This window comes from Laetiporus sulphureus (assembly GCF_001632365.1).
Source record: "Laetiporus sulphureus 93-53 unplaced genomic scaffold LAESUscaffold_49, whole genome shotgun sequence".
Lineage (NCBI taxonomy): Eukaryota > Fungi > Basidiomycota > Agaricomycetes > Polyporales > Laetiporaceae > Laetiporus > Laetiporus sulphureus.
In genome coordinates this window covers 90,764-118,707 of record NW_024468558.1, presented here as the reverse complement: position 1 = coordinate 118,707, position 27,944 = coordinate 90,764, and the positions used below count along the sequence as shown (strand labels likewise).

Here is a 27,944-nt window from a genome sequence, read left to right as displayed (position 1 = left end):
TTATTCCCACCGTGTCCACGCCTTGCAGCGACAGTAATGCATTGAGCCTCGAGTTCTCGATGCATCATTTCTCGCGATTATTCCCGCCGCGTCCGCGCCTTGCAGCGAGAGTGATGCATCGAGAACCTGAGGCTCGATGCATCATGCTCGCGATTATTCCCGCCGTGTCCACGCCTTGCAGTGACAGTGATGCATTGAGCCTCAGGTTCTCGATGCATCATGCTCACAATTATTCCTGCTGTGTCCGCGCCTTGCAGCGAGAGTGATGCATCGAGAACCTGAGGCTCGATGCATCATCCTCCTCATGGTTATTTCCACCGCATCTGCATCGTGCAGTAAGGATGATGCATCCTCCTCCTCACGGTTCTTCCTGCCATGTCTGCATCATGCAGTGAGGATGATGCATCATCCTTCTCATGATTATTCCCGCCATGTCTGCGCCGTGCAGCGGGAGTGATCCATTGAGAATGAGAGGCTTGATGCATCCTCCTCTTCATAGTTCTTCTGCCTCCTCTGCGCCATGCAACGGTGACGATGCTCACAATCGGCCATATGTTGTAACAGTCCTGCCACAACTTGTCGATTGTCAGGAGATGTACATATACATGTAATAATATACAACTGCAGAAATGTCATGTCATGACATATTAGAGGTGCGGTTCTTCTGCATCATCAGCAGTACGTAGTACTACACTCGACTTCAGCTGTTCATCAACTCGCCTCCATGAATTCTCACAGAACTTTCCCATCAACGTGCGTAGCTCTGCTTGACGAAATGCATATGCGGTCATTCTTTCCTGGTTCTCATCCGAGCTGGCAGGCTTTCTCCCTATGAGGCTCAGCCACCATCCAGCTTGGTAGTTGTGATACTGCACAACACGCCACATTTCTTCTTTCAGTAATTGACATTCTTCAGACCAATGATGGGCCCGTGCCCGTGTTCTGCACCATTCGACACATAGTGCTATAGCAGCGATCAGCACAGCACAGCACATTGGGTAAAACATTCTACTCACCTTCTTGAACTCCCTGATCCTCGCTGCTGCTATCAACAGGGCCAACACCAGGAATCTGCCAAATCCACGACAGAGTGCAGTGGCCCTCGGTCTCCATGAAAAGACCTTCAGACATGCCTCTGATATCTACGTCATCAAGCTGACGCAGCTCGCACTGCCATGTCTGATCCCCAACGACTGTGCTAAGAATTTCCACTGCACCACGAGCCTTTCGGTAATGCTTGACATCCGTGTTGACCTTTCTTTAAATGTTATCGATGATTCCTCATGCACGCGTGTTGGGACGTTGACCACGTACGAACCTATCCTTGATGTGGTAGAGGTGGGTTCACAAATGGAGGTGTCGACGTAAGCTTTCTAGTGCATCGTGCGCTTGTGCCCACCTCAGACGGTATTTGCAATCCACCAGCAAAGGGTCGCATCGCACTCTATCAAGGACTTCTGATGGCAGGAACAATGTCGCATGAGGCACAATGTTCAACATACTGTCGGAGTCCTGTGAACGCAAGATTGCAACTGCTGGCATATACAGCTGCTGAACCTCTGACCATGCTTCATAGCGACGTTGGAGTGTATTCCAACGCTCGAGCACCTTTGCACACTGGAGGTCAGTGGAGTGTGAGCCTAATTCATCTGTGTCTTCGTGCAATCGACGCCTGTGAATATGCCATTAGCAAGCACACCGAGGAATATGGGCAAACTCACTGAATTTCTTCCAACTCTATGCCACTCGTGATCATCATGCTCGGTGAAATCATGTCATGAACCGTGGTAACCTCACCATCCCGAAGATGCGCCGCATCCTTCTCTGCTAATTGGAGACGTACGCTCGCCTGAGTGATGGCTTTAGAGATAAATGAGCCATTGTCACAGATTTTCACGTTTTCACCTCTGCACGTGACCAAGACATCACTTGACGTCAGCGCTAGGCTGTCCAAAAAGGAACAAACCGGTATGTGAAGTACGCACCCCGAAGGTCCAAGTCTAGTCACGTGACACATCACGTGATATCCACACATGTGACAAGTAGCGCTGGTATTAGGTAAGCCTAACTTATACAGTAATATCATCCCACTTAGAAGCAATGGTCGGACTCCGGAAGAATCCAACGAAGGAGACACACGTCACCAGAGATATGTCCTTAAGGGGATATTAGTTCACATACATGAGGTAGATAGATACCATGCCACCGGAGATGTAGCCATTACAGGCAATACCATTCCCATGGTCTTACTAAGTAGTTCAGAGGTTCGGCATGCATGACACACGTAGTCTGACAGGTAGTGGTAACCAATCAGACAATGTCTGTTAGCTAGCAGTTCTGGGGTATCAGGGTACTAAGGGTCCCTCCGCTCATGTATATAAGCCAGAGCTCTGAGACGCATAAGTCCCCCAGACTTATTCTCATCTCTGCTATGCCTATCCATATAGTGTCACCAGCACCCACTTGCAAGGCGCTGCTTTACCTTGATCATCTTTGTGTCCATCCTTACTTCAACAACAGTCAGTAAGTGTTTGATTATAAGGTCATAGGCTTAGTCGGCGCTCTGCGTCCTAAGTTTGTGATAGCCATCAGTATTGAATATGTCGGTAGAAGTCATCGAAATGATTTATTGTACTCACCGCTTTGCGTAATCTGGAAAGGATTTGGCTTGGATGGATTCCTCTCCCATGCGGTGATGGCCACAGTCCACTCTGCTACGTGCTCTGTATGAAGAGCCGCAGAAAGCTCCTTGAAGGCAGCAACGTGGGTGCTGCGCTCTTCAATCGCGTTTTTGATCTTTGTGAGCATGGATTCTGCTGTTCAATGGATTAGATGATGTCTATTACATGAATCTTACCACAATGCACCAATGCGAGTAATCTTGTTCCAATTGTAGGTACCAAAGATGTCATCCAGCAAGTCTCGACGAGAACCAGGACCCATCTCCTTGGTGCTGGAAGTGAAAGGGTTGACAGCTGCCCAGCCTCATTCCACAGCTTCGCTGTCTGTGCATCCGACTTGTGGTGTGATATTGAATGAGTACCGAAGGTGACACGATTCTTGATGTGCGGATAGATGGAATTTCGGAATGAGGAAGGTGATAGTGCGTCTGTTGAAATGGTGTTCATACAATGCCATGCGTTCCCAACAGTGGGTCGACCACTGACATGCGATGTCATATGACACCACAATGGAGATGGGGGTGTTCTGCTGTATGCTGTTCCAAAAAAGATAATCCATGTTGATGTACCTGAGAAATACTAGTCAAACATGCAACGGGCTTTAAGTTCACATGGGAAATGCACTGCTCTCCCTTCTGCAGGTCTCTGACAGAACACGGCCACTTCATATCATGGCGAGAACATTCCACTGTCCCCACTCCACTCACCGCCATACCTTGAGAACCCTTCAAATTGGTGAGCTTCACCGCATCATGGTTGTTACATGTACTAGTGTCCTCCTTGATGACCTTGCCATACGTCTTGATATGCGCCTTATATTGCTTCTCCTCAACAAAGAAGGCAATCCCTGTATTGAGTCCCGGGTCAGCAGCATCAGATGAGACATTCTTCCTCTTGAGCCGGAAGTTTGCGTCCATGCCGAGGAATAGCCGATAGAGCCACCTTTCACATGTATTATCATTGAGGCATGATTAAGAAGCCAATGAAAGCACATACCTGTGCTCGGGCAGAGCTTCCTTCCAATCATCAGGGAGGTTCTTGTCAGGGTGAGGGCACGCCGGACATTCGACGACACAACTGCTGGGCGTAGTCCCTGACACTCCACTTGGATCATGGCCACAGCCAAAGCGCTTCAGCATCTTGAGGTGTCGCCACTGACGCATCATTTGCATCAGCTCAGGGTACCGATCCTGCCCTGCAACGTGAGTTCAGCATGTTATACAAAAGCTAGGAAGGTCACACCTTGGGTGTGTGCAGGCCTGTATTATCGGTGCGTCGCTCAAGCATGGAATAGAATTGGAAACCAGAGATGTTTGCCTGCATTGAAAGGAGGTGGAAGTGCTCGAGCAGCCGGAAGGTTGCAGCTGTCTTTGGGTTGTTGCTTGTGGCAGGAAATAACTGCACGTGCAGGAGCTGAATGTCGTGGGGTTGAGCCATTTTGCAGTTGCAGAAATTGAGGCCGACGGTATGGATGCCAGATATATCCATTACTATGAAGTCATCTCCCCAGGCTCGCTCAGGATTGCAGCAGCGTATGCCCGATGGGTGTCCGACCTGAATGCGGAGGCCAGCGTCCTTGAGAGTCTTGCACCGGAAATGTGTTTGTGCCCATACCTGTGAGCCGTAACATCAGTGATTGCATGATGGAATAGTTGCGATGGGCTTACCTTCAAATGGTGGTATGGGCTCTGCCTGTGCATCATGACAATGCATTCTTGACAATAAAGTGCGAGATCATCGCAGTTGACACAACGGATCTCGGCTGTGGCGGCTTGACAGCGTTGACATTTCTCCTCTGTATATCCACAATGGCCTTTATGGCGCAAGAGCTCTGCAAGCCATTCATCATGATGAGGTATCCATTCATGGAGGGGATGATCCTAATAGACTATTGTCAGCACATTCAGACAGAAATGAGATTTGATACTCACACCTGCAGTACGTCGTCGCTGTTTCGAGTGTTCGTCCATCTCCGGAAGCTCATGAATGTAATCGATGTTGATATCGGCTAGACCAGAATTGTCCCATGTAGAATCATGAATCAAGATGCTTTCTGCTTCAGGTAGAGATGATGTAGCTGTATCATCATCGTTGGTCAGAGATGTACTTGTTTTGGAAGCCGTTGTCGCAATAAATGAAGTCCGGGATGAAAGTCCGTGATCGCGGGTGTACAAATCTGTGTGTCTATTGAGAGCATGAGGAGGCAGTCGAGATTGCGAGACTCAATCTTCATTCTCTGATTCGTCATGGAACTGAAAGTCACGGTCACATCGACGACGTCGCCGCTTTGATGCAGACATATTCGTGAGGAGGTCTCTAATGCGGTGAAAAGCTGTTCAAATCCTGATCATCAAAATCCAAATGGGCTGACTGTAAGATAAAGCCACATGAACCTTTTATGTGCAGATTGAAAGGTTTGCACACCTCAAGGGCATGGTATGACTCTACGAGCATTGAAGGGTATTTAGATTGATGATGATATAGGGAAAAAAAGGCCGACACACCCGATGAGTCCCTTATTACTCCACATGAGCAAACATGCCAGAGGCATGTGGGCCACCTTCTCTCCGATGCTGAGGAAATGATCCTGCAAGCGTCAAAAACTGTCAAGAATGCGCTCACATTCAAGAAAAGTGAGCATGTGCTCCACGCGTCGTGTGTCCAGCCAATCAGATTGGATGATGCACCATGAAGAAAGCACGTGCTTGACGCGCGACGCGTCTAGCCTATCAAAATTTTGATTTAACGCGTCAGGAAAAAAGCGCGTGCATGATGCGTCACGCATCCAGCCAATCAGATTATTGACACGTCAGGAAAAAGTGCTTGGTGCATCTTGCATCCAATCAGAATCCTGTCCTGACACGTCACGAGCATGATGGGAAAGGAAGCATGTGCTCGACGCGTCTCGCGTCAAGCCAATCAGCATCATGATATTAACCATACTGAAATCGGTGACCAGTTTGGTTTTCAGTCAGCACACCGTAGAAAACCATGATATAGGTAATAAACAGTGTAGAATAGTCTATCAGAAGCACTAGCACTGTGTGATTTGCACTGCGGCACAAAGTGATTGAGAATTGCACAAAAGGACAGTATATTTCAGTTACATTCGGTATAGCGCCAGTAGGCGTTACGCGACTTAACTGCTTTCACTGTACGCTCAGTCTAATACTTATCACATGTTGTCTGCTGTCCTTGCGACATTGATCACTCACTCTGACATGTCTCAGTCCAGCAATTATTCTGTCAGATCTACCGACGTGCATTCATACATTGCCACGGAAGTTCACCTGCTCTCCATGCTCTGTTCATCTCCCTTGACCCCGCTGTCCCAATCTGCTGCTCCACCTTCAAGCAGCATATCATCTTTGCACCCCACTCTAAGCCGATGGTACGGGCGACATCTGCTAGTGCGTTACCATGTGGATCGTCATTGCATGCTGTATGCTGCCATGCCTCCAGCCTTTAGTCAATCTCACTGTTTATCTCTGCCAACAATGCTTGCTCGTCGCTGTCCTCTGACCATCATTCTAACCTCCACCATCCTGTCTCTATGAAGTGTTGGAACTGTGCCACATGAAGACCTGATGCCAATTCGTCCTCATCATGTTGGGGTTTCTCAAACAGCTCGTTTAGCTTCGGAATCGTCCGTAACTCATCTGGGACTTGTGGAGCGAACGGCTGTGCCCATATGCCCAGGTCATATGGTTCTTCAGAAGTACTGCCCAGATGGAATGGATGGCGTGCCATGGTGATTAGCTCAGATGGTAGTCCAAGGATGCTGTGGTGGAATGGGCTGGGAGATGATCCGGTACGAGCAGTATATGCATTCTTGTTCTGCGTTGCACGTCTTGCATGGCCCCTGACAATGGGCATTCATTTTTGTGAGTTCGTCACCACAGATTCTGCTATGCCTACCTGGCTGACTGCGTATATTTCTTTTGTCGCTCTCGCTTTGCCGCGAGCTTTTCACCAACAGTCTGATGCTTTGCACGATGCCCCATGGCAAGCTTGGGTGAGTTACAAATACCATAGGAAGCACTGATCATGCGACTTCGATGTCTGACAGGTAGGGAACGAGTTGCGTGTGAACGAGTGTCGCAACTGTCAAGAAACTGACATATATATACGCAGCACAGTCAACAGGGTACATATCTGGGAGAACACAAGAATTATAGTGACAGGATATGCGAGCAACATAGTGGAGAGCAGCCAGGAGCACAAGAACATGACAGGCAAGCAGATCTATTCATTACATCCCTGACGATTCACGATTGCAGTATTCCACCTTCAGGGGACTCAGACGAAGATGACGGCAACATGGCCATTTGTAGAAGCCTCCATGAAGGCACTGAGGGCAGCATTGAAGGTAGGGTATCTCTGGAAGAGGGATCCCGGCATGTTGGTGACAAGAGGAGATGTGTTCGGCCTGGTATACATTACAACTTACGATGTAAGTCAAAGACAACCACATAGCACAGTGAGAATCACTTACCATCTGGCAAACACTCTGACTGCATGGCCACGGACAATACAGTACCAGCGCGTCGAAGGCGGCTGCTCTACAGTCACTACGGGCCCGGCCTCATCACGAATGCGCTCAGGCCTCTCCTCGGCATCAGAATAGTGGAAGCCAGCGTATTCAGCCTCATGTGCATGTGGGCTGCTGCTGCTCAACTCCACGGAGACCAGGACCAGAAGCATCACATGTGGTGGAGGTCGCTGTGATAGAAGAGACCATGTTGATGCTGGGGGATCGGTCACGGAGTGCTGAAAATGTGGGGTTACTGCTGACATCCTCCTGCTCTGAAAGAGAAGCAGGATGCTAGACTTAGGTCTGAAGGAAGGGCCTCCCCAGAGGTGACGCTTTTAGTGACTCACCTTGCTGGTGGCGCTTGCTGCGTTCAGCTGCATTTCAAGTATGAGTATTGCTCATGGTCATCGCAAAAGGAATGAACTCACTAGCGCACTGTTCAGCAACCAGACGCAGTGCCGCCACCATCATCTCCAATGAGAACATATTCTCTTCATTACTCTCATGCTTCGAACCCTCTGGCTCAGCATGATCCTTGCCGTTGCAGTTACCAGTGGACTTCAACATTGCTGGAAGAAGGAGAGAGAGGATACAGGGAGGATGGAATCTATGGTGCGCTCCTGAAATCCTCATCCAGATGCCCTCGTTTAAAAGCATATCAGGCCACTCATGAGCACGATTTATTAATTGGCTCATGCCTCATGTACGCTCTGTACATTGATGGCCACTGTTCGGACGTCATCGCCATTGTTCGCAACGTCCTTTGATTCGCTTGAGCATGCAAAGTTAAAAGCACAGCTACAGCATGGCGATGCATCGTGGCACATTCGTAATGTATCATTGCCCTTTCCTTCAGGCTTGCTCATGCTCACATGTCTCTCCTTTTTAGATTCGACAATATGCCTGCTCGACGCTAAACAACAAATGAGGAATGCGACTTCCTTGAGAAGAAATATAGCGGCTATCTCAAGAATCAGAAGGCCAGAAGTCTGCGAAAGTTCTGGGTCGAGCTGGATCATGAGTGGTTCCAACTCTTCTCAGAGCGCAAGAAGCTATTTGGTGAGATCACAGATTTGACTAGTGAACAGAAGGCACAGCACGGCACGGCAATTCAGCATCGCAAAATCGTACGCACCGTGATCTATATTCAAACATTTACCTCAGCTGACATGCACACATTGCATACAGCAACTACGCTCATGGTTTCGGAACAGATCTGCTAAGGCTCGGCGTCACGATGGGACGAAACTTCCTGGCCACTTTGACATGGACCTCAGTGGCACAACGAAGTCCATTGGTCGACGCTGACTCAAGCTTATTGAAATCTATTCTCAGAAGTACTATGACACGAAGGTCTGAGCCGCTGTCAAGATGGCCATCAGAGAGCAGTCACTGGGGCCAAAGCAGACGCTCGCTGTCATCAAGTCTCTGACAGAGAAAGCGTTTGCCGCAGAAGATGAGACCATCAAAGCGGAGGTTCAAGCCGAATTTGAAGCGCAGATAGATGTTCGCGATGAGGATGGTGAAGGATTGGGGGCTACGCCCACGCCTGCAGCACAGCAACAGTACGTTCTGTACTATTCTCTATCTCACTTCTAATCCTCATATCCAGGATGCTCGAATTTCTTCCATCCATAGTGAGGAAGATTCTTGGAGAGCTCGCACAGAAGACTGGATGGTCCTTCAGCCTCTTTGGTGGTGGACCTTGCCCCGAGGAAGATGGCGATATCAGGACCTTTTCATATGTTGATTATCTTGATTGATGAATTGCACGCTGATGCATCATGTCCAGTTACCATCACGGGAAGACGTCTGTTGGCCACCATTTCGGAGATGTCCAACCAAACTTCAAGAATCAGGTTATCAAACCATATATCGAATTCCTCAATGTAGTGTATCGTAAGTACATGTCCACATGCAATCGAAGGTTCTGATGTGAAAAGCTGATTACATGTAGCTGCTGACGTTCGAGCAAGGTTCACGTTGCAAGCGTCAGCTGAGGATCGGGATGAGGACGAGGATGCCCAGAGTGAACTTTTTTTTTTTTTTTTTGTACATTTATTTATACCCCGCGCTATGTGCGGCCTGGTGACCCGAAGATACACGGAACATTGTAACTAAGAGCAAGTCGCCATCAAGTGTGAAGGTGACATAGGGGAGGCAGTAAATGCGAAAGCAAACCGGTCGCTCAGGTAAACAACTACATGACAATGTCCACATCACCATCATGCGCCTTCGAAGATGGGCCAGCGGTAGGAGAGCTGATCGTGCCTGCACCGAGTAGGTCAGTGTTGAGGGCAGCAGGGGGTCGGTACTCGGCCCGCTTTGGGCACTGGATCGAGTCCGTGTGGTGGAGACCACGACAGTTGATGCACTGCGAGTGCGGGCAAAGATCAGAGGCAGCGCGATTCTCCTTCGCACAAGAGGTGCATCGAGAATGATGCGAGTCTTCATGATGATGGCCGGCACACACACGGCAGCGGAACGGTCTGGTACACCCTTGGGAGAGGTGGCCATATGCCCAACACCTCGTGCACTGTCGGAGACGCAGCTTCTCGTGCCATCGTGATGTAGTGATGGGTGCGCCAAAAGCGAAGAGGGGGGTGCAGAGGATGGTGGCCAGAGCAGTGCCATCTGGGTCCTTGAAGCCGAGTACGACGGACGAGCGGGCACCGTCGATGAGTTCAGGTTGACGTGCCCAGCGCGGAGGTTGGGTGATGGTGAGGCGCTTGATGGCCGGGTTCTTGAGGAGCTCCTCCGACAAGGCAGAGGGAGAGTGGACCTCGGCACCGGGGGAGGTCCTGGTGTACACGTTGCCGAGGAGGACACGTGACCATTTACTATCCCTGGCGATAGTTTGGTCAGCTCCGATCCCCAAGGCAAGGTGAATGGTCGGGAGGTGGGCGTCGATGCAGGTGTGCGAGGTGGCAGGCGGAAAGACGAGGACGAGGTTGCCGGCAGTGCTGGGGTAGGCAGCTAGGGCGGTGAGGCCCTCTGCGGTCGGGATCAGTGCTAGGGCCCGGTTAACGTCGTTCAGCATGACAGCAGGAGGGGTCGAGACGAGGCGTTCGGGCATTTTGCCCGACCATCAAACCACATACCGCACAGGTGCAGGAGCACGCTTAGGCAGCAGTGCATGCTTGGGCTCAGGAGCCTTGGGGCAGGATGGAGGGTTCGGCGCACGTGCGGGATCAGCCTGGTGTGAAGAGATGACTGCCGTCGCATAAGACTGGGTACGGCCGGCCTTTGCCTGAGGTGGGACCAGAGTGTGACCGGCATGAGCCGGCGCAGCAGTGCCCTGACTCACGTGCGCTTCGAGGGCAGTGAGCTGGGTTCCCAGGTCATTGCAAAGGGCAAGTATGGCAGTGGCGACATCGTCGACTGCAGGCGGAGGGGCTGGTTCGGTGGAGGGGGTCCGAAGTCGAGATGCCAGAGTGTCGTAGAGGGCCGCATTAGCCGGTACGGATGCCAGGAGAGGGTCGGCAGGGTTGAGGCTGGCGAACCAGCCTGACACTTCGTCGAGGACCTTCACGGCGAGTTCCAACTGGCTCACCATGTTACCAGCGGGTGACTTGGAGATCCTGCAGAAGTTGACAGCACGGTGGAGTGCATGATAGAGGGTGATAACAGAAACATAAGGTGGGGGCACGGCGGGCGCCGCAGGCACCGGCAGAGATGGTGGTGGTTGTGGTTCAAGAGGCATGAGTAGTAGTATTGGCCCAGAGTGAACTTGACGACGATCACCTCTCTCAGCTCGACACGGATGACCTACAGCAGGTATTGGATGGCATGGAACTTGACCTGGACGACACGGACGCCGACGCAGACACCACCCTAATATCAGATGAAGATGGCATCCACGAGTCAGTGACTAACGATGGCTTAGCTCGGGTCGAGGAGCCTACAGCCTTGGAGCAGTCAGGCAATGAGACTGCCACTGACGTGGGCCCTGCGACTTCATTTTGGCCAATGCAAGGGTCAGACCATACGACATCCTTAGTAGGGTGTTCCAATTCGGGTCCTTCTATTGCTCAGTTCAACGCCCCTCCACCGGCATCCAATGCACTAGGTCTCGACGAGATCATGCCCTCTCGCCTGTCCATCACGATGTCCACAGCTGCACCGACCACCGCCTACTCTGTTCCTGAACTAATGTTTTTCGCTTCCACAGCAATGCAGCAAGGCCTGCCACATGCTCATCCTCAAGGGTATGATGTGCGCTGCTGGAATCAACGGTTCGAGGCACCGTGAACCTTGGCCGATCACAATGGCACGCTTATGGAGATGACGAATATGGGCCTCAATAATGCGTATGACATCAACTTTGATTTCACGAACTTCTCACACACCGATATTCTGAATGCGCCCTTGTTTCCATCGCTGATCGCCGCAACCTCAGAGATCAACAATGCATTGGTCATACAGGCACCAACCGCATCGAGCATGTCTGAAGCCCCCAGTACCTCTTCCTTTCCCCTGAATCTGCCGTCGTCCCTCTCATCCTTATTGGCACCAATGAGTTCAGCTGCTATGTCTCCATCTTCCACCTCGGACTCTCAGGCAGGCACTGCCACCGGCCTGGGCACGACTACACCTGCTGCACAGGTGTCACACGAGCAGCGAGTTGATGCCGCTATCCCTGCAGTGCCTCCTCATATGCCTGCCAAACAGCCCAATGCTGACTCTGATGCTTCCAGCTGCCCGAAACGTCAGATGAAGAAGCCAGCGCGACCAGATGCCACGCCACTTTGGGAGCAGTGGGAGTTGCCTGCGAGCGGAGCTAAGCGAGCAGAGAAAGAAAAAAACCAGCGCACGAAGGAGAATGGACCAGCTGAAGTTGGGCAAAAATGACAAGCTACAATTCAAGCTACTCAGCGCAGAGGTGGGAGGAATAAGAAGGCGAGGGTGTAGTATGTGGACTGATTCGGGCTGGGACTGTATGCGCGTGTGAGTACTCTCATAAGTATTTCTTCCAATCTTCTTGAAATGAAGCACATATTCTTCATAAATCTGTTCTATCTTGATGAGCTCTCGTTCGTGGTGCAATGTCCGTGTATCAGGGCGCTTGGCCCATGTGTTCTTGGTCATTCTTGGTAGTTATTGTCGTCGATTAGCGTTCTCGTAGCATCATTTCTTGCACATCCGGCTTGTTCAGAAAATCAGTGTAGTCACCAGTAATGGTTATGTAGTAAATGAGATATATCTTTACAGTACAATTTCGAACGGCACCATAAAAAATGTGAAGTCTGACTTGGCAATGGATGGATACCCCGCTTGGGCGCTTTTGGGTGCATGCGGGCGCTTGGCCTCTTGTGGGCCACAGCATCACCTAAGTCGAGGCTGTCGAGCTTCCCGCACACCGTCGCTATTGCTACGATTTATTCCTACACAAAAGCGATATAGTATTTACTTACCATAGCGATCTGAATATCAACTGGCCGACATAGTATTGTGGAAATGAAATCATGGCACACTTGTGAAAAACAAGGATAGTACTCGCTTTAGGCGGCTGAAGGGTTATTAATACAAACTGTGTGGCCCCGGGCATCAATCCGAAAGGGTGGATGATGCGCCATCATTTTTTTGTGAAGGTGATCGACAGAAGCTCGAGCGCAGCACCCTCTTTCAGAGGTGATGCGCAATGCTCGGACTCTCCGTTCACCGGAACACGATTTCAGCCGATCAAAACATCAATACAACATGATGTATCAAAATACCCGGGTCCATACGGTAATGTGCTTTACAGTGTCCCGTGATGCATCATATAATGCTTTACCGGCTACAGCGATGCATCAGGTTCGCTGCGAGGCAATGAAATGATTTATTAGAGCATTTGCGATGCATCAGTATGATATATTGTAGTGGTGCGTAATTTTCGAAAGTGCTTCATTGTAGCACTCCTTGATAAATCAATGCGATGAATTGTAGCCATGCTCTATTCACAGGAATTGATATAACAGTGTCTTGGCTGCAATTTCAGCTACGTGATCTATCGTTATGACACTCACGCCTGTACAATCTGCCAGACAGAGGACTTGTGTGAGTTGCTGGAACCAGACAAAAATGGAGGTGACAACAGCGAGGACGAGCACTCTCCATTGGAAAGCTCTACAAGGAATGGTGGCCCGGGGACTAGTAGCGATGATGAAAGCATAGCGACGGATGCATCTGATTCACAAGACGAAGACGACCTTAGCTTCACACTCCCTAACCGGCGACACATCGCAAGTGCCGGTGTCGATCAGCAGGCCGTCGCACGCGTTTTCTTCGAGCTTGAAAGAGCAGCCCCCAAGATGCAAGAGCTAAGCCAGTATCTCAGCAATGTTCCAGCACTTATTAGAACAGAAGATGTGGAACGCGCGGCTGGATTCCAAGACAAGCTTCTCATGCTCACTCGTCAGCTATCAAGATTGTTGATCAGCCATGATCATCGCATCGATTCTCTGCAAGTAGCAACCCCAGGTGCTCTGGATTCCATGCTGCAAGATCGACCAAAGACGCCGCTGCCAACGCAATGCAAGCGACGAGCAGGGACTGACTCCCTCCTTGGTGCATCTCCAGAGAAAACTCAAAGACGAAAAGATTCACACGCACCACATTAGTATATTTTACATCATACACTAGTATTGCACTGAATAAATATATTCAATGCTATGAACAGTGTAGTCTACATCATGAGCACAGTGACGGGGACAATGACGACGAGAGCGACAACGACGAGAGCGAACGACAGTGAGACGAGGGACTTAGCGCGCGAGCAGGGACATGCGCGCGCCTATATACGGGCATTATCTTATCGCCACTCTTCCAAAAACAGTGCCATCTTATCTTATCGTGACTCTTCCAAAAAAGGCAACTGGTTGGGTGTGCTCACTATCCCCCTCTTGTAGGGCAGATCGATCAGCGTGAAGGATAGCCCGCGCTGCGATGAACGTTGCGAAGGAGAAAACTCATCACTATCGCCTCCTCTGCCCTCTCCGAAGGATGATCATGCAAACTCGAGGCAAAGCACAGTCATAGAGAGGTTATGTCTGACGGTGAGTTATCCATGACGATAGTTGTAGTGCCGTTCGCGAGAATTTGTCGGAAGTGATCAGACGGTAACTTGAATGAAGGGTAAGCTCTTCAGAGACGTTTAACTGCAATCAGGGAAGTCATAAAAGAGAACTATGCATCTGTACATGTGAATTAGTCAAATCCTGGTATACCAGTGACAGAATGATAGCAGATAGCACATGGAAAGGTTCAGGGAGGCAGACAACTTAAGGCAACCCGGTGTGCGTGGCCACCAACTCGTACTGATCGGATCTAAGCGCCGTATATATGATCGGAACTTCCCGCGACCATCTACCTCTGCACTAAGCCATGAACTCGACGAGAACCTCTACATTTCATTCGTTCTGTTTCCGCTCTCTAACTCTAGACGACTTGAAGCGCTATCGTACATCTGCGCGATCTGGATTCTCACAAAGATACACTACTTGTAAAGAGAAGGAAAATGCCGATACAAAATACAATACACCATCCTGGCTTAAAGTCCGCTTCTCGTTGAGCGATGTATCCATCCATCCTCAGCTGAGTTCGCAGCAATTTCTCCGTTGCGGACAATTCATCCACTGGTGCTGTTGCTCTTCTTCTTGATGACGACGTACGAGTCTCCATTCTCCGGTGCAGGCAACGCCTCAACATCACCGCCGACGAAGCCCTCGCGCTCGGGCTGCTTCTGCTCGCGCTCAGCGCGGATCTGCATTGAAGTAAGCTTCATGAGCGAGGCGCTTCGAGCAGATACATTGGGGAGTACGCACCATGTTCAAGTCGTGACTGACCAGCCCATGGCCACCCACGGGCCCCCAATAGCTCGTCGCAGCGAGCGATCCGATGATGCAAGTGCCGACAAGGATCGACAGATAAAAGCGGTACTGCGAGTACCAAGCCGGTGCTGCAAATCGAAATGTTCAGCGTGTACATGGTCTTCTCCCACGGCATGCGGAACAGTATACTCACTCCAGCCGGCATTTGTAGCTCTCAAGTCCGCCCACCACAGGGCGGTGAAGCCAATCCATTGCGCAATGAGCGCATTCATGGGCATTAAAGCAAGAGTGGACCAGCCGAACACCACTGGAGCAGCTCCGAGCATTAGGCGGGAGTACCTAACGCGCCAACATCAGGTCAGTTGTTCCTATGTTACGCACGGAGAGCGAAGCGTACCCTTTGTGGCCTCCATAGCCAGCGAACTCGAAGCCCCAGTGGAGCGCGCCAAGGAAGGAGAGCAAGACTGCACCGTACGTGGTCTGGATGTTGAGCGCATGGTCGAGCATGGTGATAGCGACGCCGGGGTCAATGCTGGATACCAATTCTGTGGTGGCAATGCCCGCCTGGCGTGCAAGGTAGATGGTCGCGCCCGTCGCACCGAGGTACGGAAGACCACCAGCAAGACCGAACACGATATAAGGTCGGGGGACAGCTCGCGCGACGGCATCCGTGATTCCAAGCTACGTGGGATTGCAAGATCAAAAGCAGCCTCAAATGTCGAGACGCGAGATACTCACGAAAGTCTGCTGCGTCGGCTTGACCGCATCCTGGAACACGTTCCCACCCGCAATGACTTTGGCAAGGTCAGCAGTCGAGTTGCCAACCTCCTCCTTGATGTTCTGCGCGGCCTCGGCGGCAGTCTGTGAGCCCGGTCGTCCAGAGACGGTGCTCGCGGCCCCGCGCGCGAGGATCTGCCCTCGCAGGATCACAGAGGGCGCGCAGCACGGCATCGGACGCGGGAACACGGGCAGCGGCTGCTGTTTGTTCAACCTGAACTGGAACAGCGTCGGCGTGCGCGACGTGGTGGAAAGTTGTCGCCTGAGGATGAGCGGGGAACGATGAAGGGCGGGGGAGAGGCGGAACATGGTGACGATGGAGGTCGTGCTGGTGGTGGTAGAGATCTAGTTGAAGCCGTTGGTTGAGGATAGGCTTATATTGGCAGACCAACTGAGCAGCCGCGGTGCGCGCTCCTTGTCGGTGGCGCACCTTCGTCCTACGTCGGTGACGTCACGCCCTCCCGTCGGTCGGTTCATAGAATCTATTTTTTTAAGATCTAGCATTCTACATCATTGTATGCTATCCTTGACAGATTCACAAATTCGCAAAGCTGTCGGTTATGCCTGCAAATCAAGGCTTGAACGTTTGAACGATAGCGTGTAATCTCTCGCGTGTCCGAGCCGAGTGGCAATTCGTGAAAAGAAGGAAATGAGTAGCACGGCACATTAAGCCGCATAAGAGTACCTTGTAAACTACCATGCAGGCCAACTGAATGAAAGCAGAAATAGTGCAATTGCAGGGGGAATGATCGGTCTAACCTTTTGCACATCGGAGCGACCGGACTACCGCAAGTCAATCGTTTGAGATGCTGCACTCTTGCGGTATGCTTCTTCGACATCTGCATTTCGCGCCCATCAATGGAGATGAGGACTTTTGCACAATGAGCGAGGCAGCCTAACCACTACTACTTCGACTCGGGATCTTCTGGCAGGTACGCCTTCTTTTTGTACTTTAACTGGTCCCTCAACCACTGAAGCCACGTCAGCGCGAAGTTGGCCTGATCACATCACAAGTATACGTACCTGTCTATAATCATGCAACGAGCCGATCTTTTCGCCTAGAAAGCACACAATGCTTCGTCAACACAACATTGAGTGGCAAGCAATGCATGCAGGATGCATTGCTCGTCGCTGTACACGTACCGTAGAAATCTGGTACAGGGTTCGTCGCACTCTGTGCCGTAGGGTCCACTCTGTTCTTCACGATGTGCTGGTGGAACTCGCGGTCCCGCGCCTCGATGAGCGCCATCGTCCGCCGGTGTGTCATGCGCCATATCGAAGAGCCGATGACGGGCCCCATGAGATAGCCAAAGCCTTACGACCGTTGTAGATCAGTGATGTAGTGAGATAACGAGCGGAGGATCGATGCGTACCTGCACATCCGAGGGTAGCAAAGCCATACACGACCATAGGGTCAACGTTCTATTCATTCAGACGATTTGAGAAAGTGGAAGGGAACATGGAAAGGGACGTGACGCACGAAGATGGGCTTGGTCGGGTCCATCTCTAAGTTCCCGAAATACGCAATGCCGCCCGCGAAGCCTGCGATTGTCATCGGTACTGTCATAGCCTACATGAAAGCAAAAAGACATGCAGATTATGTCGACATCGCAATCGAGAAGTAGGAAGATGGCAAGTACACGCGTCGTTTTATTAGCATCAGTGCTTCAAACAAGCAAATCACCGACTCACCGTCTCCCATCTTCGCTTCTTCCTCCTAATCCTGAGGTAGTCTCCCCAACGTAACGTCTGCTTTTCTTGCTCCGTCACCTTCCCCGTGCCTTTCGTCGTCGCCGCATCCGGCGCACTCCCCGCGCCCGTAGCGTTCTTCGAAGGTGCTTTCGTCGAGTTGAAACGCACGCGTGCGCAAGGTACTGGACATGCATGTAAAACCCTAGCAGTCGCCTGACATGACCGCGAAAGAGGTCGTAATGGGCTCAGAGGTTGTAATGGGCTCAGCAGCGCGAGGCCTGAGATGGAGGCCATGGTTAAGTGTACGATCGAAGTTCGCGAGCTTGCGCGATGTGAATGCGGTGAGTGGCGCACCAGACTTTTGAACCCAGTCCTGCACAGCTCGCATGACCTTCGCCTAGATTCGTTTTCCGTCCGGCTTATCCCGCAATGCATGTGGCCACACAATTGGCTCGGTAGCAAAACGGCGATTTATGCAAATGGGTTGACTCTTGTCAAAGATTATGTTGCATATTTGAGAAATGGGTGATGCTGTGAGTCGCATAGTACCAATATGATCAACGAACAGGGAAAGGGCGATTCTTTGAATCAAGTACGTTCATGGTCAATTGATCACCGCTATATGCGCGCACATGGTTCACAACTTGAATCAACTAGACTGCAAGGGAAGTGAAAACAGCCCGTCAAGCTGTGCTCTACTTGTACAAGCTAGCAGGGTACACTGGAACCTTCTTCCAGACCAGATACAACCAATCCCCCTTCCTCCCCTCATTGATATTGGTGCTCATGCCGTTGAACCCTTCATCCTCCACCTGGTCGTAATTCACCGAGTCGCTCGAACGCCAGAGCTTGATACCTGTGATTTTCATATTCTCGCATATGTTCTTGACTGGGACAGCGTGGCGGAAATCACCGTCCGCCCCCCCAGCTAGATCTCTATACCCTGGCATTGACCTTTCATGTATAATGATATCGAAAGAAGTGCATGCATCGTCCACAGAGGTCGTATACTCCGGAACGAGGCTGACATATCTAGCACGTCATTTTGTATCAGATCTGAGAGAAACGTTTACGAGAGAAAAATTGACAGGTACGCACTGTCCTTCGAAACCAGCATTGATGTCAGTTTTGCCACCGTGAATCTCCCTCACACGGTCGATAGGTGCTCCTCCGGGAGTATCGCTACATACTACCTAAGAGATCGATATCATGGATCATTCATTCAGCGGACATAGGATGCGCGAGTACATTGAGGCACTTGATGAACTCAACAGCCTTGACTTCCACGGTGATCACAATCTCCTTGAAGCGCTCGCTCTCTGACAGGAGAATTGGGGTCGTTTTGAAGACATCGCCGCTCACGCTGATCCCGGGAGCACTGAAATTCTGCTGGTATAGGACCAGTCTGCTGTGTGGCCCAACTTTGTCTGCTCAGATCGGAATGCGGCATCTCGTTAGCTATGTCCCACATTTTCGACTAATATATCACTCACATTCTCGATTGAATTCCTTAATGATGGTCTCTATCTCATGGTCGCCCTCCGATATGATGGCGTTCTCCAGCGTGCGATTGATCTCCTCTCTGATATCAACATTGCTTGAGACCTTGGCAGAGATAGGCCCATATGATGCGCCTGCCTTAACAGAGGCACCGTTTGTCGTGTCCTCTGTGTGAGCGACCTTCGAAACCTCTTCTCTGAAAGAGCTCGACTTGTATGCCTCGCGCGTCGCAAAATTGTAGCTCTGATTGATTATCACTGCGTCATGAGCGTGACATAGGGTGAGCATCACAATTGGCACTGCATAGTATCGATGATACTAACCGGTGTTAGAGCCGTTGTCATAGTCAAAGACGAGTTTCCAGTACAGCTGGCCCTTGATCTGAATCGTTAGAGGGGCCATGGTTGTGGCACAAGTTTGCAGTACGAACGAGTTTGGCAATTCCGAAGACGAAGAGTGGCGGTCTGGAGAGCAGCGAGAGGAACCGCGCCTTTTAACTCACTTTTTAGGGCAAGCAAGGATCCCACGAAATACGGGCGGTTTCAATGCCGATAGACAGGCGCCTGCGCGCATACATCGCATTCATGTCATTGGAGAGCATAATTCGCTAGGATGAATTGAAGTTGTCGCGCATGACCGCCGGTACATCGAGCCGTTAGGCAATCCATTGTGGAGTTCGAAGCACTATAGCAAAGTTCATTGCAACGTTCCAAGCGTAAGTTAGGAGGATAAAGCCTGCACAGAACGTGGTCAACACGGTCAGAATACCGAGGAATACAGGCTGCTCATGACAGAATGAACAATGAACATATAGGCAGTGGCCCCGCGAGCTTCGCGTGATGTACAGTATACGGTGAGCGCCGCACTAGACTATGAACCCAGTCCTGTACGCTCAAGCGCGCATGATCATGATCATCGTCTCGACTCCGCCCGGCTCACCCCGGGCCGCGATGCAGCCACGGCCACACAGACTCACAGAGACAAAAATGTCTCGCTTGCTCTGCTGCTCATCAGGATGCAGCTACTGATATTGATACAATAATGCAGGAGCAGCGCAACCCTCAGTAGATATGCATAGCCTCATCAAAGTATTTTCATCAAACTCAGAGCAAGGTTATCGGAGCGTATAAATAAATAAACTGTACGAATCACTACGATAACATGAGGCAGGTCGCAATCTTCCCCACCCGCGCGCGCCTTCAGTCAGTTAACTGCTATTTTGCAAAATCCGTTACTTTAGCTAGTGCAGAGCGCAACAGTCAGGGTGCACAGAAAACTGGCCGGTGGCCACAGGTCCAAACTGGACGCCACAGGTGGCAATTCCGAATAACTCTCTCGGACTCGGGCGAACTGGAGCCGAGCCTGGATTTTTCGCCTTCCACCACCGCTCCGAACAAGGCTCAAGCGCTCCGGCCGGTGAGACGGAATGCAGTCACCAGCCAATTGGCGTCCTCTGCATTTGATCAACTCGGACTCCGGAGACGGGAGGCACCATGCCCTTCCCGGAGGCCAGGTGTAACGATCCATATATCAAACGAAAACTAGCAACTACACACAGCCTGCACAGATTTATTTTTCCACGGGAAACCTGATGAAAAAATGGTGAAAATATCTTAAGTCTGGATATGGAAATAGTTTGGAAATTGGGCGGAGACAATTAAATTATGTTACAATTGCTTCACCGAAACATATCGGTATCACATATTTTTGGACTGAAATATCTTCCTTTGGGAAAAAGTTTCACTATTGCTGATACGTTTCAGTAAAACAATCGTAACATAATTTAATTGTCTCCGCCCAATTTCCAAACCATTTCCATATCCAGACATAAGATATTTTCACCATTTTTGCATCAGGTTTCCCGTGGAAAAATAAATCTATGCAGGCTGTGTACACTCGTTCTTCAGCTTCCATCGTGCCAGCACTGCACGGTGAATACCTAGCAACGTACCTCCAGACCATCGAAAAGAAAGTGACCTCGCAACGCAGGGGTGGCGACAAGACGATGCCCGCAGTCCTCCCGCTCGAGCTCTACGACGAGGCAATCGACCACCTCTGGGACGATCCCAAAGCGCTCGCGGCGTGCAGCCTCACCTGCCGCGCTTGGGTGCCTACCAGCCGTCTACACCTGTTCCGCACCGTGCGCGTGCAGAACGCAAAACACTGTGCAGGCTTCGCCGCCGTCCTCGCCGCTGCGCCCGTTATCGCGCGGTACGTGCACCGCCTCACCATCAGCGCAGAGTACGACGGTTTCGACCAGTCAGGGCAGGCCGTGGAGGATGACGAATGGGTGAACGACGTTGTGAAGTGGGTGGACAAGCTCGAGTGCGTGCGCACTGTCGGCTTGTCAAGATTGAGGTGGGGCGCGCTGATGCCGGAGACGCAGGATACGCTCATGCGGCTCTTCAAGAACGTGCGGATGCTCTTCCTCTTTGAGGTGCGTTTCGATGCCTCAAGGGACGTGCTGGACTTCCTGTCGGCGTTCCCGGTGCTCGATGAACTGTACTTTCATGGCGTCTCCTGGGCGCATGAGTCGCCTGCTCCGTTGATGCTCTCTGGACGGGAGTCACTATCAAAACCGCAAATCATGGCAAAGGACCAAGAGCGGATGCAGCTATCGTACCTTTTTCTGGACCCACGCTCCTCACCAATGCTGGTCACTGAGTGGCTGCTCAGTCACCCTTCAGAACAGCGTCTTCGAACCATCCAGTTGTGCTGGCGGGAAATCGACAACATGAAGGCAGTCGGAGACTTGTTACACGCAAGTGGAGCGTCACTTGAGTGTTTGCTGGTCGAGTTCCCCGATGGCGTACCAGAACAAGGTCAGCGCAAGATCATCGCTTGTCTGCCGTACACACCTGACCTGTCGTTGATAGCTGTGCTAGAAAACGAGATCAGCCTCGTCCACAACACCGGACTGCGTTCGGTGCACTTCGGCGGGCTAAACGTGCAAGCCTCACGAGTGTTTCTCTCCAATCATCTCTTTCCCTGGGTGACCGCGATGCTCTCCCAGATCCGCTCGACGCAGCTCCAGGAGATCACGTTTGAATTCGAGATCACTACCGTGCGCGACCTTCTAAGCCTCGATTGGGAGCGAATCGACCGCGACCTGTCCCGTCAGGAATTCAAGGGTCTCCTCGTGCTTTTCTATGTCAGCTGTGAGGACTCGGTGGCCACGGTCACGAAGGAGGTGCAGGAGCTGATCTCTGGCCGCCTTGGCGGCTTCCGCGAGCGCGGGACGCTGTGCGTCTCGTGTGTTTGAAGTCTGGTGGTCCCGCTGGTGGAGGCGGGATGTCGGTCAGGATCCGCGCCTGCTCTTGTCCCGCACATTCGGATATGCGGATCCTGCTGCCTCTGCACCGCCGCGCTTTCTGCCTATGATTTTCGCTGGGATCTAGAATATAGAGTTAAAAGAAATAGATGCTTCGTTTCTTTTCATTAGACTTTACGGACGTTATGTGTATAGACACAGGAGATGTATTTGATGATCAATATCCTTGTGGTCGACTAGCAAGGTAGTGGTCTTCAGGTGTGAGGACGTCGTGTGTGACATAACGTGACCTCACGTAACGCCGCTTTTGTCACGCCAGGTCACGCTCATGGATACTCGCCGGGCGAAACGCAACCTGCATCAACGTAGTTGCATATTCGGAATGGCATGCATATGATAGCCAGCATCTCTGCGAACAATATCAGCTCGACGCACTTCCGAAACAAGTTCCTCGCCGGAATCGGCGAGCTGTCCTACGGGAGACTCTGTTTGCGGACGTGCGGCCCCAATGGTGACGGTGTCCCGAGGTAACTCAGCCTGTTGTGAGTGGTCGTCTCGCATGCTAAAACACCACCCCTGCAGTTGAAGTGATCGGTTCGTTTAAATATCATTCATCATCCGATTTCTGCCAGTCCAGTTGCAGGTCAAATGCCGCCATCACATCTTTGATCCGCTCGAGCACTTGTGCTCGGAGTATGCATGCTCGCCTATGGAGACGTGAGTTATCCCAAACGCGCTTGGCTGATTGATCAAAGAGTACGTCTTCATCAAGGACGGATACAGAATTCATGCTGACCTGGGTATTGATGTGACAGATCATAGACGGGTGGCGATGCAACAACTTGCACAGCAGGTCTGCCGACACGGACGCATAGTAAGAGCGGCAATATTGCAGCTACTTCATCGTTCACTACCGCACCACCCGTGTCCTACTTGAACGCTCTCCTACGCACATTCGTGTCGTTATATTCTTACGTTTACGCCCGAATCATAGGCGACTTTCTAAAGTATCAACAATCCATGCTGGTGCTCACGCGGGCCACGCAGAACTCATGGGCACTGGCACTGGCATCAACCCTTTCGCCCACCAGTATCCCTTCACCGAGGCCAGATCTACAAGCATTGACAGCGCCACGCTCCTCGCCGCGCTGCTCGCATCCGAATGCTTTGACGAAATCTCTAACGTGGAGGACTTCGGGAGCGTCCGCGACTACATTGTTGGGCACGGCCGCTCGGACGCAGACGGGCGCCTCGCGTTCTGGGTGTATTCCACTGGCCTGCATGGGCCGTTCCATGAGACTGAGGAAGGCACGATCGAGCGGCATGGATTATTGGTCACGATTGAGAGAAGAGCGAAGGTGCAAGATGCGATGAGGAGGATTCGGGAGGAGTCCTCGATAGGTGGGATTGGGCATGTCCATATTGCGGCTGCTTGAAGTAGACGCACCATTGTAACAACTTGAGCAGTGTCTGTAGCAGAATGTAGCGCGACCAAGGAGTTGGGCGACTCTTGCTCGCTTGCAAGTGTCCATGTAAGCCTCTCAATGCTACCAGGCTAACAAAAGTTACTACGAAAGGCATGCACGTACTCGGGTACTACCCCAAGAATGGTTACCGAAGATTCCCCCAGAAGCTGCATCTTTCGAGGCGTCAGCGAATCACGCAAAGTTGTGGAGATCGTACCGTAACTCTTATTGATTGGGAGGATGATTTTAGGAAGGCGATGAGAAATGACCTGCGCCGCCATAATGGCTGCAAGTGCTGTCCGAAAAGTTATACGGACTACGCAATCCGATCCAGGTCACATCGCTTCGACGATCGTTCTTGGTTTCGTGGCTATGGCGGGTACAGGAAAGGCCTCTCGCAAATCAAAGGCCTACTGAACGCCTAGCTGCGGATATTCTCCATCCATATCCTATTCGGATATATGCCATTTGTAGATGGCGCATAGCACGAATCTCAAGTCGCTTTGACTGGCAAGATTATTTGACTTAGTGACGCACAGCATGACGCTTGAAAGGCTCTCTTCAGCCACACCTCTGCCGATAGAAAATAGATATTCAAAATGTCTGCTACACAGAGCGACTTGAAGATGGCAAGTAACATTGCAAATGTCTGACTACATAGGACAAAGTATGACATAAATGCAAAACAGGATCCGCGCGTGATACGTATAGTATCAGCGGTACTTGACAGCGAGGATTGTACCGATCTTCCAAAAGCCAATAAAAACGGAAGCAGGACGCCTGCGTCCTAGTATAGGAAAATGTCGCTGTTGAGAAAGAATTGCGGACCTGAAATACACAAAGTCAGCGTGGACGTTGCGCGAATGAGGCACCTAACTCACCAGATTCCGAAACACCTTATACGAACACCTCCAGCTCCTCGCCTTAGTAGTCGTCCTCCCAATCGTCTTCTTCCTCCCAATCCTCTGCGGCCTCTCCCTCCACCTGCCTTTGCTCCACATCGTCCTCGCCGCCTTGGCCGAAGGGTCCAGCCTCCATGGGTACCTCAACCTCCTGTGCTTCACGACGACGGTGTTGATTCGAAGGGCCGGCAAGCATTGTCTCGTCTGGGACAGCATTTACCCGGCTGGCGGTGGCTACGGAAGGTTCCGTCTCTGGGCCGACTGCGGGGATGCCGTTTGAGGCATCAGAAGGGATCACAAGGCTGGGTATGTCGATGTCCGCTTCAATCTGCATGCCATGATCTGAGCGCACAAACGAGGGAGTATCGGATTGCTCCCTCTGTGCGGCTCGGGCCGTTTCTTGGATGTTTAGCAGAACACGAGAGACAAGAATTGTATTCAGCCTATGACATGCATGAGTACCTGTTGCGATGAGCATGAACCATGAAACCCAACGGTTGGTCCAAATTGTTGATAACATATTGGGCGTTCTATATAGGAGGTCAGGGTTTTTAAGAAGACATTCAGCAGCATCAGTATGAGAGTTGGCGGATGTCTGGGTCACTGACCTGGCCAATAAATGTTGATATGTTGATGCCGGCATTCAGCAGTAGTAGTGTTCTATGGCGATGTCTCAGTTTTCGCTGCAACGGACAAGAGTTGGCCGCGTACACGAACTGAATCGTACCTGCATACAGCAAAAGAGATTTGACTCAATCACGATCCAACAACTTAAGCTTTGCTCACCATCTCTCAGCAACAATGCCACGAGTGATGGCCTCTGTGAAAACACTCCAGTGGAGTTCCGGCCGAGTTGTTTGTATAGCATCGTCCAGATGACACCGAGCACTAAAACATTGCTGACCACAGAAATAACAAGGAGGGCGATTGTTACTACGAAGTGACATTCAGTGTGGCTCATTTACAAAAGAAAAAGTCCGCCTAATCAGCTTACGCCTGGCAGTTGACGGTTGAGAAGGAAATATGAGCTGTCGACAGTATGAGTTGCTTACTTTGAGTCGGTGCTCGCAAATGAATTCTGTGGGAACGTGTAGCATATGGCCGTCGATCCTAGGACAATGACCCCGGTTGATTCGTTCACGAAGTCTTCTCACGAAAAGAAAGTTAGTGATGGAATGAGTCGTTCATTCCATTTATCGTAGAGCACGTACCTTCGACAATATCGAGCCCCAATAACACAATGCCTGTCAACGCAATAATTATGGTAGGACGCCAGTCACGTTCGGTCACCGCATATACTCGCTGTACCGTGACCACTGCGATAGGATGTCAGTATCTGGTTGAAACACGGTGCACGTACACTTACCTAGGGAAACGGCCGCGATTGCGAGCGCAAGACCGTAAAGTGCGTAATTTACTATTTCACAGCTGAATGGCATGAAATGTGACAGGTTTCGCAACTTCGTGAGCTAGAGGACTTGTAACGAACCTCTGCCGTGGCATTCTGTCAGACTGCCATGATCAGATTGAAGTTCCGTCGCAATACATACAGTTTGTGAGTGTATATTCATTGTCGGTGCGATATATACAGCGCCATAGATGAGCGTCACAAGTCGATTGATGAAGAAGAGAACTGCCGGGAATGACCTCTTTCCCCAAAAGAATTTAACCTCTTGGTTGAGCGTAGTAATATGTTCATAGAATATGAGGGCTAGATCGGGTCATCGACGTAATGCATTACAGCGTTCAGCTACGATCACACTCACCTGCTCCGGACGCATAGGCACAATTCGCCAGGAAGCTATGCGTGACAGGCCCTCAGAATTAGCAAACTGGCTAAGAGGGGGATACTTAAAGCTCACTTTGCCTGGAGCAGCCCGGTCGCCGCGGAGTTCGCACTCGCCATGATATCGAATAGGAGTGGCTAACAAGGATGTGAGTAGCAGCTCATTCTGGTCAGCTATTTGACGTGCTCAAAATGTGATCATCAGATGCAAAGCGAGACGCATTTACGGTTACAGAAGCACAAATATTCTACCTTTGGTGGAGTTGACCAGTCGACTGAGGATTCTGCGCAGTTCTCACCGTACGCTGGGCTCAACTGAGCTGACATTCTCAGCATCTGCCGCTCACATCCGACTCCATCGCAACCATCGCATCCAGCGGGCAGACATCACGTCGAGCACACTATCGCCGTTTGAGATCTCCTGCATCGCTGACAGTATGCAACTATCTTCCCATCGATGGTGTCGGGACATATATGATACGAAGAGTCAGCACACTCGTTTCAAACCAGCAGCTGCCTGCGCCATCTGTACTACGACCGTCAAGCGAATATGATCCATCTCGGTACTTGCACGGATGAAATCCACCGCGTGAAAAGGAAAACGCGTTTCCAGCGCACCTGGGGCCTCGGGTGCCGATGATGCCGGTATTGGTGATCGCGTCGTCAGCCGCAACTACAAGGAGACCGTACAGCCGCGTATGATTTAGGCTGAAACAGTTCGTTCAATGTTGCCCACAGATCTCGTTGTCGTCGTAGGCACTGGTTTGAGACTCGGCGGTGACTTGGATGTTGCTCGAGGCGGCGATGCTTGACTTGATGAGTTCATCAATGTTCCAGTATGCTCTTCTAGGCAGAACGCATATTTGATGATGTTCAGAGCAGAGATACTATGTAGGACAGAATGATGTGCAACAGGTACTGTTTCTTCCTCGGTGGAAAAATACATATTACAGATGTTAAGAGTCTCCGAGACTTGGCGCTTGCGCTTTTCAAAACGTGATTGGTGGCCACAACAGCACGTGATCACGCATTGATCATAGCGACAGAGTCGAGCGACTGCAGTTCAAAAATTAGCTGAAACCCGAGAACTTGCGGATTGGCCGTCTCAAATTTAAAAGTAACAGCAGCACCACCCTGCTTCCACGGAAAAGACGAACCAACCTCAGGCTTTCGCTCACCGGATCATCCCCGGGTCGACACGTGGCCATTCACGAAAGCTTACATAATTCCACAGTACGCGTACTAACCACGAAGTACAATTACATTGACTGTTCATCACCGTCGCAGGACATACGACACACGGCACGGAGCGTATCGAGGTCACAGGGAAGGAAAGATCCTGGGATGGGTGCGGACGGTGCCGCGGATATTTCGTCGCGGGAGTAACATTAGAAAAACGGACCAGAACATTGACTGCACAGGGATAAGCAGTCGTTGTATCAGATGCAATGAGTGAGCCGAGCCGAAGAGGATGGCGGCTGGGATGGTCGTTCAATGCTGCGCCCAGTCGATAGTGCTGATATC

At 51.0% G+C, this 27,944-nt stretch overlaps 13 protein-coding genes across 13 annotated transcripts; 6 read left to right on the top strand and 7 right to left on the bottom strand.

The window, feature by feature from the left end:
- Window positions 1-895: 895 nt before the first annotated feature.
- Window positions 896-4,665, bottom strand: LAESUDRAFT_762900 (uncharacterized protein; the record flags this gene model as incomplete). Its single annotated transcript, XM_040913167.1, has 12 exons — window positions 896-964; window positions 1,017-1,039; window positions 1,503-1,672; window positions 1,722-1,860; window positions 2,640-2,816; window positions 2,868-2,975; window positions 3,397-3,623; window positions 3,678-3,871; window positions 3,924-4,295; window positions 4,349-4,373; window positions 4,430-4,561; window positions 4,613-4,665. The coding sequence occupies 12 exons, from the start codon at window positions 4,663-4,665 to the stop codon at window positions 896-898; spliced, it is 1,689 nt and encodes a 562-aa protein (XP_040760070.1).
- A 2,315-nt stretch (window positions 4,666-6,980) lies between these two features.
- Window positions 6,981-7,782, bottom strand: LAESUDRAFT_762899 (uncharacterized protein; the record flags this gene model as incomplete). The annotated part of the gene is made up of 5 exons (XM_040913166.1): window positions 6,981-7,110; window positions 7,177-7,403; window positions 7,477-7,487; window positions 7,563-7,589; window positions 7,644-7,782. 5 exons carry the CDS (start codon window positions 7,780-7,782, stop codon window positions 6,981-6,983), a joined length of 534 nt encoding a protein of 177 aa, XP_040760069.1.
- Window positions 7,783-7,935: 153 nt separating this feature from the next.
- LAESUDRAFT_792833 (uncharacterized protein) lies at window positions 7,936-9,099 on the top strand (the record flags this gene model as incomplete). The annotated part of the gene is made up of 5 exons (XM_040913938.1): window positions 7,936-8,049; window positions 8,145-8,342; window positions 8,404-8,504; window positions 8,598-8,780; window positions 8,828-9,099. The coding sequence occupies 5 exons, from the start codon at window positions 7,936-7,938 to the stop codon at window positions 8,976-8,978; spliced, it is 747 nt and encodes a 248-aa protein (XP_040760068.1). The 3' UTR covers window positions 8,979-9,099.
- A 1,905-nt stretch (window positions 9,100-11,004) lies between these two features.
- LAESUDRAFT_762895 (uncharacterized protein) lies at window positions 11,005-11,466 on the top strand (the record flags this gene model as incomplete). The annotated part of the gene is made up of 1 exon (XM_040913165.1): window positions 11,005-11,466. The coding sequence occupies one exon, from the start codon at window positions 11,005-11,007 to the stop codon at window positions 11,464-11,466; it is 462 nt and encodes a 153-aa protein (XP_040760067.1).
- A 27-nt stretch (window positions 11,467-11,493) lies between these two features.
- LAESUDRAFT_762894 (uncharacterized protein) lies at window positions 11,494-12,066 on the top strand (the record flags this gene model as incomplete). The annotated part of the gene is made up of 1 exon (XM_040913164.1): window positions 11,494-12,066. One exon carries the CDS (start codon window positions 11,494-11,496, stop codon window positions 12,064-12,066), a length of 573 nt encoding a protein of 190 aa, XP_040760066.1.
- Window positions 12,067-12,918: 852 nt separating this feature from the next.
- On the top strand, window positions 12,919-13,817 carry LAESUDRAFT_716933 (uncharacterized protein; the record flags this gene model as incomplete). The annotated part of the gene is made up of 2 exons (XM_040907287.1): window positions 12,919-13,011; window positions 13,242-13,817. The coding sequence occupies 2 exons, from the start codon at window positions 12,919-12,921 to the stop codon at window positions 13,815-13,817; spliced, it is 669 nt and encodes a 222-aa protein (XP_040760065.1).
- A 756-nt stretch (window positions 13,818-14,573) lies between these two features.
- On the bottom strand, window positions 14,574-16,301 carry LAESUDRAFT_730310 (uncharacterized protein). Its single transcript, XM_040909811.1, has 5 exons — window positions 15,765-16,301; window positions 15,424-15,707; window positions 15,220-15,365; window positions 15,021-15,154; window positions 14,574-14,959 (listed from the first exon to the last, which is right to left on the bottom strand). Exons 1-5 carry the CDS (start codon window positions 16,110-16,112, stop codon window positions 14,825-14,827), a joined length of 1,047 nt encoding a protein of 348 aa, XP_040760064.1. The 5' UTR covers window positions 16,113-16,301; the 3' UTR covers window positions 14,574-14,824.
- A 407-nt stretch (window positions 16,302-16,708) lies between these two features.
- Window positions 16,709-17,789, bottom strand: LAESUDRAFT_662081 (mitochondrial import protein Pam17; the record flags this gene model as incomplete). The annotated part of the gene is made up of 6 exons (XM_040904972.1): window positions 16,709-16,774; window positions 16,827-16,861; window positions 16,947-17,117; window positions 17,177-17,225; window positions 17,284-17,373; window positions 17,496-17,789. 6 exons carry the CDS (start codon window positions 17,787-17,789, stop codon window positions 16,709-16,711), a joined length of 705 nt encoding a protein of 234 aa, XP_040760063.1.
- A 401-nt stretch (window positions 17,790-18,190) lies between these two features.
- LAESUDRAFT_716930 (uncharacterized protein) lies at window positions 18,191-19,397 on the bottom strand (the record flags this gene model as incomplete). The annotated part of the gene is made up of 5 exons (XM_040907286.1): window positions 18,191-18,527; window positions 18,594-18,688; window positions 18,744-18,922; window positions 18,989-19,252; window positions 19,319-19,397. 5 exons carry the CDS (start codon window positions 19,395-19,397, stop codon window positions 18,191-18,193), a joined length of 954 nt encoding a protein of 317 aa, XP_040760062.1.
- A 780-nt stretch (window positions 19,398-20,177) lies between these two features.
- On the bottom strand, window positions 20,178-20,608 carry LAESUDRAFT_413124 (uncharacterized protein). The gene has a single exon (XM_040902349.1). The coding sequence runs from the start codon at window positions 20,520-20,522 to the stop codon at window positions 20,232-20,234; it is 291 nt and encodes a 96-aa protein (XP_040760061.1). The 5' UTR covers window positions 20,523-20,608; the 3' UTR covers window positions 20,178-20,231.
- Window positions 20,609-20,892: 284 nt separating this feature from the next.
- On the top strand, window positions 20,893-22,496 carry LAESUDRAFT_685559 (uncharacterized protein). Its single transcript, XM_040905894.1, has 2 exons — window positions 20,893-21,817; window positions 21,872-22,496. Exons 1-2 carry the CDS (start codon window positions 21,001-21,003, stop codon window positions 22,255-22,257), a joined length of 1,203 nt encoding a protein of 400 aa, XP_040760060.1. The 5' UTR covers window positions 20,893-21,000; the 3' UTR covers window positions 22,258-22,496.
- A 492-nt stretch (window positions 22,497-22,988) lies between these two features.
- LAESUDRAFT_413090 (uncharacterized protein) lies at window positions 22,989-23,893 on the top strand. The gene is made up of 3 exons (XM_040902348.1): window positions 22,989-23,022; window positions 23,082-23,140; window positions 23,261-23,893. Exon 3 carries the CDS (start codon window positions 23,319-23,321, stop codon window positions 23,700-23,702), a length of 384 nt encoding a protein of 127 aa, XP_040760059.1. The 5' UTR covers window positions 22,989-23,022; window positions 23,082-23,140; window positions 23,261-23,318; the 3' UTR covers window positions 23,703-23,893.
- A 763-nt stretch (window positions 23,894-24,656) lies between these two features.
- LAESUDRAFT_762889 (uncharacterized protein) lies at window positions 24,657-26,540 on the bottom strand (the record flags this gene model as incomplete). Its single annotated transcript, XM_040913163.1, has 11 exons — window positions 24,657-25,077; window positions 25,130-25,164; window positions 25,243-25,294; window positions 25,346-25,361; window positions 25,421-25,567; window positions 25,846-25,950; window positions 26,001-26,062; window positions 26,124-26,146; window positions 26,185-26,345; window positions 26,401-26,435; window positions 26,497-26,540. The coding sequence occupies 11 exons, from the start codon at window positions 26,538-26,540 to the stop codon at window positions 24,657-24,659; spliced, it is 1,101 nt and encodes a 366-aa protein (XP_040760058.1).
- Window positions 26,541-27,944: the final 1,404 nt, after the last annotated feature.